This window comes from Haliotis rubra, unplaced genomic scaffold, assembly GCF_003918875.1.
Source record: "Haliotis rubra isolate DU_JTF1 unplaced genomic scaffold, ASM391887v1 Scf277, whole genome shotgun sequence".
Lineage (NCBI taxonomy): Eukaryota > Metazoa > Mollusca > Gastropoda > Lepetellida > Haliotidae > Haliotis > Haliotis rubra.
In genome coordinates this window covers 980,120-996,420 of record NW_025766858.1, presented here as the reverse complement: position 1 = coordinate 996,420, position 16,301 = coordinate 980,120, and the positions used below count along the sequence as shown (strand labels likewise).

Here is a 16,301-nt window from a genome sequence, read left to right as displayed (position 1 = left end):
TACTGTTGATCACTGGATTGTCTGGTCCAGACTCTGCTTATTTAAAGATTGCCGCCATGTAAAACACCAAACCAAACCTTACCAGGAAGCACAGTAAACACTTACTCACTCTCAGTCTGTATCCTCATGAAATCTTACTGAGAATGTATGCATACATCAACCAATATGTCACTGTTGTTATCCCCCACAACTCGTTTTGTGGGGGGTATTAAAATGGACTCTGTCTGTCCGTGCACATTTGAATTTTCTGAAGCATAACTCTAAAACCGTTCAATGTTTCTTCACCAAACTTGGCACATAGATAGATCTGGTGGTGAACTGGTGCCTTTTGGTAGTTTTGGATTTGTGAATAAGATAGTTTTTGCGTTCCCATGGCAACAAGTATGACTTATACTGAAATTGGTGTTAGTGCTTTTTTCCGGAGCAGAATTTTAAAACCATTCACTATTTCTTTACCAAACATGGTACATAGATAGGTCTGGTGGGGTACTGGTGCCTTTTGGTAGTTTTGGATTTCTGAATAAAGTGTTTTTGGCATTTCCATGGCAACAAGTTTGACTTAGACTGAAATTGGTGGTAGTACTCTTTTCTGGAGCAGAGCTTAAAAACTGTTCACTGTTTCATCACCAAATTTCATACATAGGTAGGTCTTGTGGTGAACTGGTGCCTTTTGCTAGTTTTGGATTTCTGAATAAAATGGTATTTTTTGCAGCTTTTGCGTTTCCATAGCAACAATTTTGGCTTCAACTGGATTGGTGGTAGTGCTCCTTTCTGGATGACTTTGTCTTCTTGTTTCAGATTGAAATCCCTATCAACCAAATCGATGATGCTCCCCTCCAGACAAGATGCCAGGAAACAGCCCGTCATGTAGTGGGACTCTACACATTGAAGTAACTCCACACAGCTCCTCTCCTTGTACACAGACTCTTGAAGGCTTACACAATATACTTCTACATATATGCAGCTCTTGTATATGGACAATATAGTTTAAAACACTAGGTGTTGATGACTGCAATATCTGGCTCATGTCGACACCTTGTGTTGTAGTCTTGTAGTGAATCATCAATTGTAAGACAAAATGTTGTGTCACACAAGCTTTCTATTGCTAGTTTGATGCTTCAGCTTAAATATGAGTGATCAAGACTCTTTTGAAAATGCAGTGTCTCTGTTTCTAAGTGCCATTCAAAGACCTGTGTCTCTTTGTCTCTTGTCTCCATTGGTAAAACCATTTGGTTGGTAAAATGTTCAGCTGAAGCTTTACTGTTACGGATATGCTATTTCTTGTGTGTGAATGGTTGGCCTGCTACATTATGCTAATTGACAATGTACTTTGATAGTATTCCCTGTGATATGATAAATATTGCTTTCACCAGCATCAGGAAATTACCAGCTGTGCAAGGAATAGCTATAAAAGTGCTGATGTGGTGTAACACAATATTTATTGTATATTCCATTTAATAGTCTATGAAAGGCTTGATCAATACTAATGCTTGTCACAAGTGTAAAGTTGAGGGTTAAAGATTGAAGGGTCTCTGCATTCAAATACCATTGGAAGAAAACTCAGGGACACAAGGACTTCCCTTACTTTCAAACAGTGAAACTAAGTGTGACAGGGAGTTTCACATATGATGGTAGTTACATTTATGATGAAGTTAACTCTACATGAAAAGGTACTACATTCTTTAGTTACATCAAATCAGGGTTTGGCAGTTAAAATGTATTCTGTCAGATGACCTCTGTCGATGATCTCATAGAACAATCACTGGTCCTACGTTAGACAGAGTAATATTAAGTTTTAACATTTATTAAAACATTTTTTAATTTTTTGTATGTTAATGGTTACCAAATTACGGAACCATTTGAATATCTTCAATTTTATATTACTGGTCATGATTCATGTTTTCTGTCGGTAGTTGAATGGACCAGCCTTTTGTCAAACCCTTATCATGTATGCAAAATTATGAAGACGTGAGAACCATATAAAACTAGTTACTTGACCAGGCTTCTTGGAACCTCATTGACTGTAGATGTGGCAGAAGCTCAAGAATATGTCGTTTTGTCAACTGTGTAGACATCGTCCACATTGGATGCTGCTTTCACCTGATCCTACTTAATTTGACATTGATGGGCTGGACAAAATCCAGGAATTAATTCATTTTTAAAACGTCCAGTTCCTCAGTCTGTGCCAAAGTTTTTTAAGTCTTTTAGCTCAAACCTGACTCATAGCGTCATTTGTTTTACATTTTATGCACATTTTAGTGATATGTGAATTTAATTAGATGAGATTCTCAACGAACAGAATTTTACAAGACTCAACCAAAGTCCCACTGTGGCCCTTAAAAGATAACGAATTCAAGAATATTTTACAAATATTGAATATTTTCTACTCAAAAAAGCTAAAGACCACATGATTTTTTCATTTAACATTAACTATACTACTAGTTATATAGTAGTAATGTAGTAATATGAAAAAATCATTTATAGCTCGGGTTTAGTATATCATGTGTATCACTATTAGGTTACATGGTTCTGAAGCTAAGGATGTGTTGATTGTCAAGCCGTTTATATATTATGCTGATTATGTATCTCCGTTGCCAAGGTGACATCAGGGTTTTACTATTTATAGTTGTAGTATGCTTTCTCGTATAGAGCAGTACTGTATTTATTCTTCATGGAATGTTTATATTTTTAGTGGTTTCCGTACGTCTGCTCAATATTTTAGTGCATTTTAGTTTCGATGTTTTATCTGATTTTGTTTATTTCTATTCTCCAATTGTTTAGAACTATGTTGAAATCCACATGTACATACATTTGCTCCTGATGGGATTCCATTTAAGGGTTTCCTCTCTTTTGAAGAATCTAAAAATAAGTCTTAATTTATAAGAATATACAGTGGAAGCTGTCTAAACCGGGCACTCATCGGGACTGAAGAAATAATCCGGTTTAGACAGCATGCCAGATTGTAGAGCTGACACAGTTACCTACAACTAGAACTGGACCAGCTTTGTCACTCTCATACACATTGTTGTATCACGTGGTTCTCTCAACTACTGCACACACTGACAATAGAACATGTCAGATCACTAATTACATGTACAAGTGTACCCATACTGAACTAAGATTAAATTATCTTTGTCTGCAACCATGTGGTTGTAACGCAGGATTAATTAGTGACAATACACACTCGGCTAACTCCTCGACACGTGCCGGATTAGACAGCGCTGATTACTGTATAAACACATATTCAGGCGGCTCATTTCATGCCATGATCTGGAATTGACAGCGGCTGGATTGCAGAACTTTTAAATGATGATAAATGCACTAGCCATGGACGGGACTGAGATTTTATGCCGGTGTTGACAGCTTGCCCGGATTGGACAGCTGCCAGTTTTGACAGCTTCCACTGTATACATTTGCTGATGATAGTTATTAGATAGTGATGATGATAGTTATTTGACATCGCCTCAAGTGGGAGAAACAAAAGAATGACGTAACTTGTTTTTGTTACTGTTACCTGAGGGTTAAAGTGTTCACTCATCACACCGAGGGTCCGGGTTCTATTCCCCATATAGGTACAATGTGTGAAGCCCATTTCTGGTGTCCCCAGCTGTGATATTGCTGGAATATTACTAAAAGCAGCGTAAAACCATAATCACTCACTAACTCAATTACATATGAGACACTTCTCATCTTATACACTTTCAGTGACTTCAGAGTGCCATCACTCAAAGCAAGATCGTAACTTGATTGATTGAATAAACATGAAATGGGCCTGGTGTCAACCTGCAGACACTCCATGTTGTCACTGACTTTGGTTTCATTCTAGCAAGTTTTGTTGCACTTCACCCTTCTTACTGATCCCTGTTCAATTCTCTGCAGTTAATGCGAAAAGATTTTACATATTTCAAAAGAATTCATGTTTTAGAGATGCTTTGCATGTCCTTCTGTTTTTATTATTGTTTTCTGTTAGGCATATGTCTGTCGATTAATAATCAAATATATTTTATTTCTTACGACAATCTTGATCAAGGGGATTGAGTAAGTCTGTTTAATATGTACATACTGTAGTCCTTATGTGTAAATAAGTATTGAGAAGGTCATTATTTTACTGCCTTCTTTTTGTAACTAGCTCACAGTATTTTTATTCAGAGCCATGGAACTAACAGTTTATTTCCAAAGACAGAATCTGCATTTTGTAGACTCGTATCTGAAATATGTTTGATACAAGTTCAGTAATGGTGTTCTTGCGTCTCAAGCATAAAGTGAAAAGAACAACATGGTTTTTTTGTAATTTTTTCTGCTTTTGAGCTGATTTGCTTTTGTTACAAGTGGGAATCTATCTGACAAAACCAAACTTCACACATGCGGAAAAATAATATTTGTTCAGATTTCTTATATTCCTACCCCAAGATTGAGTTGATTTCAAAGTAGCTCATCAGGAAATCAAATCTGTTGATTTATCCCTTACATTTCATTTCAGAAAAATATTCAATTTGTTGATTATTTTTTCAAAAATTTCACCTTGATAATACATATTATAAGATATCAATTTTTAACCCATGTTTTTAGAGTTACGTTTTTATTTTCGTTAGTAAGTCTTTATTTTGTAAAAAATAATATTAATAATATTTAAAAGAAAATGGAGGCTCGGAAAACATATTTTTGTTATGCTACCATGTTTTGTTTCTACATGTGTCTTTCATTGCTTGTTGTGTGCTGATACATACCAACACATCTCTTCCTTTGAGTACCAGTGAAGATCCGGGTTAGAATTGATCTTCACTAACACATGCATGTTGTTAGCAGCGACTAACGGGATCGGGTGGTCAGGCTCACTGACTTGGTTGACACATGTCATCGTATCCTAATTGCTCGGATCGGTGCTCATGCTGTTGATCACTGGATTGTCTGGACCAGACTCAATTATTTACAGACCGCCGCCATTTAGCTGGAATATTGCTTAGTGTGGCGTAAAACTGACCTCACTCACTCACTTCCTGTGAGAATTGGCTAGATATACTGTATTTACTGTAGTATGCTATATAAGCACCCTCCGACTAACTTCAAAACCAGTATATATGTACAACGAGTTAAAAAAAACTAATGACATGAATCCTTGTTTTCACATATTTGTAAACTGCACTGTAAAAAGAGTATGTCATGCATTGTAATTATTCTCAAGGGCATTTATTTTTTAGGACATTTGAATTTTGGGTTTGAGGTTTTCAGACACTTAAGGGACATTCATTATCTTTTTTGGTCATATTAACTTGTAAGAGATATCTTTTGGCTAAACCCAAGCCATCATTGAAGAACTTGCAATGTCTATGTGATGCAATACTCCTCGTTATAGCTTGGGTAATCACTGCTGTCTGCAAACGTATGATGTCTGAAAACCATTGATCCAAACCATCTGTTCTCCAACACTCCTATTATGTCGAAATGCTGGCTTTAATTCATCTCTAGTAACTCATGCTTGTTGTGAGAGACGACTGACAAGATGAGGTGGTCCTGCTTGCTTACATTGTTGATACCAATAATGGTATTCATAGTTTCGTTGATGGTCATGTTGCCAATCACTAGATTGTCCTGACGTATTTACAGACTGCAGTCATATAGGCTGGAATATTGCCCAGTGGGGCATTAAACAACATACGAACACCAAACTTATTCAGTCGAATATGGTGGTTTGCGTGTACTGCTTGTTATGGATGCTAAATGAAACATGTGTTCCGTTTGTTGAGTGATTTCATTACAATGGATTTACCATTGGCATTGTTTCGAAAAAAAGTCGGGGCCAAAGGGTAACCTTGTGGTTAAAGCGTTTGCTAGTCACACTGAAGACCCAGGTTCGATTCCCCACATTGGTACAATGTTTGAAGCCCATTTCTGGTGTCCCCTACCATGATATTGCTGGAATATTTTAAAAGCAGCGTAAAACCATACCCACTCACTCATATAAAGCCTGCTTATCTAACCTACAATGTCCACAAGCTTGAATACTGATAGCACATGATAACAAGAGACATTACTATCAGTATCTCAATGACATCGGGTAAAACTGTTCTCAAGTGGCTATTGTCAGTTGACTGTAACCAAGCAAATATAACCTCATTATTTTACTAAATGGTGGAATATGTGATAAGTCCTGATGTATTCTTAGAAGCTCTCCAGATAGGGTTATCCCTTGTCTGAAACTACAACCTTCCTACCTAGTTATAACTAATGTCTTACCATGCTTGTCACATGGCCTTCGAATGGAGTTTACTCAAGGTGAAGGATGTAGGTATGTGCAGTGGACGTCAATGGAAATTGTTTATTCAGAATATAACTGAATCTCATGTTATTTCTATAATACCAGAGATGACAGCATGAATCATGCATGATACCGGTAATTATAATATTGACACTTTTGAGAGTCTTTTAGTACATCCAGTACTTTATTGTTCCAAACACATTAGACGTCGTACAGTATTAAATAGACATGGGTGTGCATGGTTGTACACTCTCAAAGTCGTGATTCTCCGGTGTATTATTTTCCCATTAAATTATGAACAATGAATCCATATGCATGGATGGTGGACTCCAAATTTCATTCAGCTTGTATATGCTGTCAAACCTTTGGATCAGTTTTGTGATATTGTACTGTGCCATTAGTCGTAATCACGATATGGCTGAAATATTGCCGATGTGACGTTAAATAATAACTCACTCACTCACTCATTAGTCGTAATGAGGAACCAGTCATGCAGGGCTCGAGTCAAGATATGTGTGCACTCAACAGTACTTCTATCAGTCTGTAATTTAAGTGACTGGACAGATGTATTTAAATGAATGACAATAAACACATGACAAAGAGTGAGCTTCTATACAGGTCAAGCAGAAAGCATTCCCCATTTCACACTGATGGATGTGTGGGTGACTCAGAATCTTCTAAATAGGTGTTTGAACCTAAATTGGCGAAGTGGTTGTCAATAAGGGTTTCAACTAAGGAAATGACAGTTATGTGGGTCAGTGTGTGAAATTGTTTCCAAAATTTGCTTGCCAGTCGGGCCAGCTATGCCGGAATGTTACTAGCCCACAAAATAATTCACTAGCCCGAAATTTGAATGTAGACACGGGTTTCATCATTAAGCTGCTAATATGATGAACATTTTTATCAGGCCATAATCTTGCATGACTTACAAGTGTATTGTAACTTAACAAGTCGGAGAGAGTGATATATTTACAAAATGACCCCATGAAAATTCACAAGCCAATCGGGCCAGTGACTGTGGAGATTTACTGGCCCACCTTGATTATTACTAGCCACAGGTAAGCGGGCCAGTGGATATTTTGCACTCTGATGTGGGTCACAGTGAATTTTGCTCGCACAAAATGCTGTCATATTACAAACGTACAGCTTAAACAGGTATTAAATGAATCGAACCTGGGTCATCAGTGTGATGAGAAAATGCTTTAACTACTAGGCTACCCCACCGCCCTAAACAGGTATTTAAACCATCACTCCTTCAAATGATGCACAGGCCATTGGGTAGCCTAGTTGTTACAGCATTCACTCATCATGTCAAAGACCGGGTTCAATTCCCCACATAGGTACAATGTGTGAAGCCCATTTCTGGTGTTCCCTGCCTCGATATTGCTGGAATATTGCTAAAAACGGCATAATACCATACTCACTCGTTCCAATTATCCATTGCTGCTCCAAAGCTCTTGCAGCATCTCAGTCTGTATAGTTTAACATTGCGATGATAGTAAAAGACGAACTCTTTGTTCAATACTTTATCCGAAATCAGAGCAACATCCATAACACTACATTGTTTGTTTTGTATTGATTGCTTGTAGCTTGACGTAAATATCGAAGCCAGTTGATGTTGACTATTTATTGCTCTGATGCATTGTTGCAGGGAGTTGGGGTAGCCCAGTGGTTAAAGCGTACACTCATCACGCTGAAGGCCCGGGTTTGATTCCTTACACTCACTCATTGTTACAACTAGACTGCTATAGTGTCTGTATGCAGGTCTGTTCATCATGCTGTGTACAAATTTGATTGACAAAATATGTACCATGTAGATTTTGAAATAATGATGCCTGGATGTAAAGAGATATTATTATGATCGTGTGTGAGTTGACTTATGTGTATTGTGCCTCGGAGACATATATATATATTTTTTGCATTTGTTATGTTACACCGGTAACCTGATATTGACAGGGGACCTGTCATTAGCTTATTAATCTAGTCTTGTAAAAAAACAAGTGCGTTGAGGGCAGAAACTTTTGCAATATATATTGATATTTTTTTTGGCCAAATATTCTGATTTTTTTTTGCATCGTATCCTCCCTTTCCTCCTTCCCCCCACAAAAAAAATATTATATTTTTTTTTACGATTAGTGCTGTTTTGTCTGTTGACGGCACTTTGGTTAAATATGCTTTATGTATATACTCTATTGGCTGATTTCCATACAGAGGTCTTCACCATGAAGGCAGGTCTGTCTTCAAATAGCTTTTTAGCTGATTAAAATGGCTTACAGCACAAAACAACATGCACTCGCTGCCCATCTTTAAGGTAGAAATGTACACTCGACTCTACAGTATTGTTGCTGTTATTGCTCTGCTGGGTATCGTGGTCACAGACCCTCAGATGCATGCCATTTTGATTATATATTGTAGCGTTAATTCCAAAATAAACATTAGACGATAATGTGACATAATTTTAAAAATAGCTACCATGTAAAAGTCACGAGTATATAAGTCTCAAAATGATGACCCATTATATTGGCCTCGCATGGAATTAAGGGTTTCTATTGCGTTAATATAAAACTTTTAAAATATACCACTCAAAAATATTCAAAGACCACATGATTCTTTCGGAGAACTGTAATCAAACAGTCCTTGTTTTCTCGTTTTACGCAGGGAAAAAATAAAAATAAAATCACCAGTCAAAGTAATATTCCTTCTAAATACTCAAAGTATTTTACTTTTGGCAATTTATGAAGTGTATATGGGGCAAAAAACAATTTCAAAAAAAGTCTTTCTTGTAAGTTTACATTTTGGGCCAATATAAACATTAGGATTGTATTTTTTGAGCGGGAAAATTTTTTTAATTTTTTTTTTATTATTCTTGAAAAAGTATGACAGGCGGATCCGTAAAATAAGAAATAAAATTGGTCTGGCCTAATAGGAAAGAATTGTTTGGACCTGAACTTCTTTTAAGTGGTATACTAGTGTGTTGTTGTCAGTCAGTCAGTCAACATCCCTGCCGTGTTCCTTCAGTTGTCATGAAGGAAACACTGATGACTTGTTTACAGAATGTTTCTCAGATTATTTGAACAGAATGTTATCAAAGTTATGAAATGCACAATGCCATTTTAGAAAGTGGTCAAATGTAACATATGTTATATTTGGGATTACACTTTCTTAGTAAAGTACAGATTCTAGTACTTTTTTGGGTTGAGTCCCATCCAGGATTTGAACCCACACCCTCAGAGTCAGGCACCTAATCGCCAGCACACAAAGTCAGACGCCTAGACCGCTCAGCCACTGTGTAACATATGTTACGTTATCAAAGTTATTTGATAATGATTACCCATTAGTGTCAGACAGAAAGTGTTGGCATATCATTAGTTTATTTCTGCCGATATTATTATATTTAGAAGTTTAACTGTACTTCAGTCACAAATAGATTTGTTAACAAATAGTTATGATGTTAATATTGAAGATGTTGCAAAGATAATTATGTGATATTCCAGTTTTGGAAGCTATAAATAGGGTCAAAGCTTTTTGACATGTCCCCTTCTTGATTTGTTCGCACAGCTTCCTTGAAATGTACATATTTGAAGTGTCAAATCAGCTGCTAAAATGATTCCTTGTGAATTGTCAGAAACTACTGATTGTTATGTATCGAGCTTTGATGACATACTTCATGTATGGAGTACCTTTTCTTGTATCATCCATCTTTGTGGTACCTGAGTTTTAATTCCCAACTTATGTACAATGTGTGAAGCACATTTCTGGTGTTCCCTGCTGTGATATTGCTGGACAAGGGGTAAAAGTGACATGAATCAATACTCAGTGTGGTTCAGCAGAGCGATCTCCATCTGCGTTATTAAAAAAATGTCAAAAGATGGTACTTGTTTTTACCCTGCCTTGTGCATCGCATTAAGGGAATAAAACAGGGACTGACCTGCTTGGAATAGGCATAATCCATTGCAGTTTAGGTCCTATGTTTAACTATGACATGGTATCTCTGTGTGCAAGTACTATTTAACCTGCTTCAGTACATGTACAAGTTGTCATACACGCATTAGCACCTGTGAAGATCAGGGTTAGAAATTGTCTCCAGCAACCCATGCATGTCGTAAAAGGCGAATGACGGATACGAATGGTCAGGGTCACTGACCTGGTTGATGCGTGTCATCGTGTCCCAGTGAGGTTGATCGACCCTCATAATGTCAATCACAGGATTGTCTGGTAGACTGGGTTACTTGCAGACTGCTATGACATTGCTGGAAAGATTGCTGTGTCAGCATGAGTGCATCAGTGTCAGTGTACAAGTGCAGTAATTGTTTCAGCTCATTTCTCTAGTAGAAGGGATCGGTGGGGTAGCCTAGTGGTTAAGGCGTTTGCTCGCTATGTCGAAGACCCGAGTTCTATTCCCCAGATGTGTGAAGCTCATTTCTGGTGTCCCCAGCCATGATGTTTCTGGAATATTGCTAAAATCGCATAAAACCATACTCACTCATCCCAATTAAGTTGTGATTTTATATTTTCTAAACATTTCCAGCAATGTATGTAACTCATCCTAAATAAATGAATGTCAACAATACCTGATGTATCTAAATAGCAAAATATTATACTTTGGCTGTCCTGTAAACAGTTCTTCCCCAGTAGAAAAATGTACATAATTATATAGAACTGTTGCACCATGACAATTCAGCCCTATCAGACATGTTTATATATGACCTCAATCACACATAAGAATAACTGGTTGCGCGCCTACACAGATATTGGCAAAATTAATATCAAAACAATCCTAAAAATAAAATTGCTGTGTTTGGACAACATTTGCATAATAATCTTAGCAGTATTTCAATAAGCATCTTGAGGAGTCCTCAGATCCAACCCTGACAAATAAAGAAATGTTTTCCCCCCAACCCATCTCCCCTCCCTTTCACATTGTAATTGGCGACCAAGAAAGTCCCCCCGAAACAACAAAGAGTCCATTGGTCTGAGCCGGTGATGAAATGCTTCAGCTTCCTTACAACTATCCGTATGTTGATGCTTGTAAATAGCCTTTAACGTTTCTTGCCACTTCAGTTTGGTTCAAGTTACTGCAAGGACAAAACTGACATTGGGTCACACCAGACTGCGGAGTTTGTGTAACCAACATCGACTTCATCAATTACTATTCTTAGAATTATTACAGTTTAGAGTCATGTTTTTCAGTGATAGTTAGGATAATGTTTAATTAAGGAAAATATTTGTGTCAATTAGTTGTCTGACATATTGTACATTTTAAGGGATTGTGCAATTTGCTGGGTATTCTGTGTCCTGGTTTGTTGATTCTTGTCAGAGATGCTACACTATGTTCTGATGAATACTATGTGAATAAAACTGACTTGCTGACTTGAGTCTGACTTTATTATCAGCACAATCAAGGAGGAGAATGGTCCAGGAATCCTGGCAATGGCTGAACTAAAAGCCCTGTCACACCTTGACGATTTAGCGAGCTTATGCTGACATATCAAACATTTGGCAAATATGCTGGCGTACATCGAATAGGTTATGGGTAAGTTTTGTATAAGTTCAATGCTCATGGTATATCAGAGCGAGTTTATTACTCTCCAGCATAATTTGATAGAAACTGCCTACAGAGTGATGACTCTCCGCTTGCCGCTAGTGAAGCAGGGTGTAATACCACTGCAACAAAGTAAACGTTCTATATAAGTTACTAATCCGTATGTATACATCCAAGTCATTATAAATACACTGTATATACACCCAACATTGAATAAAAACATCAAAAGTTCAGTGTATACCAGTGTTTTAGAGAGATACATAGACATACGCTGACTAAATCGTCAAGGTGTGACAGGGCCTTAAGGCTTGATTTATTTTTAAATGTTTTGACATTCAGTGAAGACATAAGGAATGATGAATATACACATGGAGTGGGTAACCATGATAATCTTGTGGGTACGATCAAAACAAGCTCTCCGGTATGTTCATTTAATCCTTGATGGTAGCTTCTTTAATTCCATCTCTGTGTTTCAACCATTGGCAGTTTACAAGTCATCGAAAACAAAACAAGTACATATCAATGGTGAAATATAATGATCATAAAAGTCACTTTCTCAGGGGGCTGCTTACACCACTTGGAACAGTATTTCAGGTGGCATGGCATGGCAGCTTGCAGTGAGGAGGAAATATGAAGGTGTCGCAGATATTTACTGCTTTGGTGGAACAATATCCTTAGGTTCCTGGCATGTCAAAGGGAGGCAACTCCACAAGACACTTTAGATGACTGGGTCAATCATGTAATGGAAGAATCTCCACACAAGCTACCTGCGTAGAATTATTGTACGAGCTGACAATTGTTTTCTGTCCAATGAATGAAATGAAGTGATTCTTTCCCATGATTAATGCGATATCACATTTCCCCCACACTGTGACACGGTAATCGGCAGCTTGGGCTTGTTGTTTGGTCCTGTCGGCACATTCTCTATCTTCCTCATCACCAAATGTCCATCAACAATCTTTCCTAAACAAATTGACACACAGAATCATTACAGATTTTGATTATAACAGATGAGTATATATATTGATGTACTGAATGATTGAAGGTCGATGAATTGATTACTCTGTTGTACTTTTACCCTGACATTAACAACACCTAGGCTATTGTAATTTTACATTTTCAAGATGATGATGGTCTTAGGTGTAACATTTTAAAAGTTTCAAATGCAACATGTGAGGAAGATACAGAAATATATGATGATGAATGATGACTTACACGAACTGAATATTAAAGTTGACAGATGGCAGTGAATGTTTTCTGTATACTGTATGTTTAGTTACTTACCAAACACAACATGTTTTCCATCCAGAAAGTCACACTTTGCACACGTGATGAAAAACTGGCATCCATTAGTATCTTTACCACTGTTGGCCTGGACAAATAAATAAAGCATGGATAAGTCAGAACTTCAGCAGGTTTGAGCTTATGACTGCACTTGTCAGTTTTAGGTCTTATAAACTTCAGACTTGAATATTCTCCAACATCTTGAAATCATGAAGAGGTTTGAAAGTCGTGGCTACAAACTGGTTGCCTGCAAAATGATGCAGGCTTCCAAGGAACACCTTGAAAAACATTATGCAGATCTGTCAAGCAAGCCATTCTTCCCTGGCCTTGTCAAGTACATGACATCTGGACCTGTTGTTGCTATGGTTTGGGAAGGCAAGCATGTAGTAAAGATGGGCCGTAAGATGCTTGGCGCCACCAACCCAATCGACTCGGAAAACATCCAAGATCAAGAGTTTCTTGAAGTATATTCTATGATGATTCTTTAATACCATTAGTGAGTTAATCTCATAAGCATTTCAGTCACAGTTGATAAATGTGAGAAGAACACCGGAAGTGATGCAGGTCAATGACGTTTACCACTTCATAACAAAAATGGATTCTATTTTGGACAAATATGAAATTCATGATCATAGACTCCTGTCATGAACATATAGGGGTGTCATCGTTGCATCTGAGACTGGAACGCCTTTGCCCCCCAAACCAATGTCCCTTTCAATACTTCTTGGGCGTTCTTTTCATTTGTTTACTCACCATACTAAGTATACCAGCTGATTCATGCCTAAGTTTGAAATTCTCATCCGCATATGCCCCTCCGTAGATGCTCATCAAGCCAGTGCCATCTCCCTAGACCATGATAAACAAGACAACATTTATGACAAGTAGTGAATTGTTTTTGTTGGCTTTTTTAATGCTCAGCAATATAAAAGCTATATGGCAGCTGTCTGTAAATAATTGACACAATCGAGTCTAGACCACACAATGGACAACACCATGACCATCGATCTATTCTGTTAGGATATGATGACATGTGTCAACCAAGTCAGAGACACTGACAACCTTATCGCATTAGTTGCCATATATGGCAAGCATGGGTAGCTGAAGACCACTTCTAACCCAGTTCTTCACAGGTGACATGAGGTAATAGGGGTTAATGTTGGTTCAAGATTTTTGCTCTTTGTTAATTGTTTATTTTTATTATTGTTACAAATTTAGACAGTTTTATTACCAAATCCAGTTTTACATAACCACCAGTGAGTTAAGATTTTATGTCACATCTTAAGGCACTTGTCTGATATGAGCTGCAGATTAGTTGAATATGACCAATGTTGTCCATTCCTGACTCACAGCATGGATCAGTTTCATCATAGGAAGAAATGTAGATATCTACCCAAGTAGTGAATCCTATGAACATCATGGTGCAATGAGAACCCATGACCAGCATATCCTGGCACAAGTAAGGGAGACAACTAAGCCACCCCAACAGTTGATTTTATGTATCAAAGTAATGTCTACGCGAGACCCTCTGTTACACGTACAAATGATGGGGTTATGGATATTTTGGTGAGGTTTTTGTATACACAGAGAACAACTTATACATGTCGCTAATTTGAGTCCTAAGCAGTGGTGAATATGGTGACTAAACTTAGTTCAAACATTCTAAAACTGAAACCATTTAGACAATAGTTACTAGTTCTGTGCTGCTTTTACTGTAAACAAATCTGTAATATTCACAAGAAAATACAGATTATTGTGTAAATTTTAGGCTTTAGACTTAGTGGGTGTTTACAAAAAATTACAAACTGGGCCAGAGGTTGGTCAGGTCGTTCAAATTATTAAGAATACAGCTGACATCCACTGAGGTTCCTTACCTTCACAAAATCTCCACCTTGAATCATGAAGTCTTTAATGACTCTGCAAACAATATATTTACAAAAGATTTAACATCAATACACCAATGGAAGAGAAGAAACCTAAGAATGCTTTGAATTACAATATTCATATTACAAAAGAAAAATGCAAGATCATCATTGTAGACTAACGTAACCCTGTTCCATCAGAGACCTCTTAATATTGATGTAGGCTGCCTTGTCTTACCTGTGAAAAGTGGTATTCTTGTAGCCAATAGGAACACCATCTCTCCTGTGTTCTCCAGTGCAGAACTGCCTGTAAGGTAGAACACAGCAGAAGCATACAAAATAGGTATTTACATTTCTTAAATATTTCAAGAAATATTTGCATGTATAATCATAGTCAACATGGACTCATTATGAAGCTGATTTCACTATTTTTCATGATATTGTCAACTAATATGTTATTATCAGGATTATTAGGATTGGTTTAACTCTTTGGAAGTCCTTCATGTCTGAAAAGATATTTCCCTTGTTCTGACGTATGTTGTAACTTGCCATTATTTAAAACTTCTGCATCACTAACCTGAAATTCTCAGCAGTTCTGGGAACTGTATCTGCAAACAGTTCAAAGGTGATTCTTCCTGAATCCTAAATGAAACACAGAACATTTGATGATTTTCAAACAAATTTTCGAATTGTCATCCGTAGGTTTTATTTATTTTTACATTTATACATTTACATTTGTTAAATCTTCATCTTGATCGAGTTCATACGCCAGTTTTAGCAAAATAAAATTTGTACAAACATATTAAAGGTGATCAAAATGTGGTTTGACAGAAACGACTTTTGCAAAATGGAAGATTAATAGGTACATTAACCAAACGGATTTCTCTTGCGGTAGCCCAGTCGTTCTGAAGCCCCAAATCCACGACTATGTGTCCTACTATCTTTCCCGTACAACAAAAACAAAGGCAACATATTCACACTGAACGAAATTTCTCCAGTGCCATAGTTCCCGATGAAAGATGTCAAAATGACACTTACAGCACCTCCTATTTGGATATCGAAGAAAACGATCGGATTATTTGGATTCGGGTCAGCCATGCCGCCAATAGCTGGGATCCGTCTCTATATATTACAGTTTGGCGGCGGCGCAAATAGAATCGGAAACCATCTTGTTCAATGAAGGAAACCCCAAGTTTCCTACGTATGTTTTGATTGGTTCAAAATCACAAGATCAGTATTTTGATTGGTTAAATGGTGTAAGTATTTCCCAGGGGTGTGTCATTTTATATGTTTCATAACCATACAGGAGAGATTGTAGAAAGCTTAGACTGATCTAAACTTGGTTAATAGATATAGTTTT

General features: G+C 37.3%; 2 protein-coding genes across 2 annotated transcripts in view; one reads left to right on the top strand and one right to left on the bottom strand.

Annotated features, from left to right (window-relative positions):
- LOC124280959 (pleckstrin homology domain-containing family M member 2-like) overlaps positions 1–9,121 on the top strand; it is a 57,977-nt gene extending 48,856 nt beyond the window's left edge. The window contains exon 16 of the mRNA XM_046716969.1: positions 799–9,121. Within this exon, the coding sequence (XP_046572925.1) occupies positions 799–894 (96 nt within the window). The 3' untranslated portion in view covers positions 895–9,121. The remainder of the gene's footprint in view (positions 1–798) is intronic.
- Positions 9,122–11,619: 2,498 nt separating this feature from the next.
- Positions 11,620–16,130, bottom strand: LOC124280964 (peptidyl-prolyl cis-trans isomerase H-like). Its single transcript, XM_046716974.1, has 7 exons — positions 15,980–16,130; positions 15,519–15,583; positions 15,180–15,248; positions 14,954–14,996; positions 13,836–13,928; positions 13,083–13,170; positions 11,620–12,761 (listed from the first exon to the last, which is right to left on the bottom strand). The coding sequence occupies exons 1-7, from the start codon at positions 16,037–16,039 to the stop codon at positions 12,640–12,642; spliced, it is 540 nt and encodes a 179-aa protein (XP_046572930.1). The 5' UTR covers positions 16,040–16,130; the 3' UTR covers positions 11,620–12,639.
- Positions 16,131–16,301: the final 171 nt, after the last annotated feature.

Excerpts from the sequence above, each read along its gene's own strand:
- LOC124280964 (XM_046716974.1), bottom strand. The coding sequence starts at position 16,039 with ATGGCTGACCCGAATCCAAATAATCCGATCGTTTTCTTCGATATCCAA. Across the intron at positions 15,249-15,518 it reads AGAACTGCTGAGAATTTCAG|GCAGTTCTGCACTGGAGAAC; the intron begins GTTAGTGATGCA and ends TCTACCTTACAG. Across the intron at positions 12,762-13,082 it reads TGGAAAACATGTTGTGTTTG|GAAAGATTGTTGATGGACAT; the intron begins GTAAGTAACTAA and ends CAATTTGTTTAG.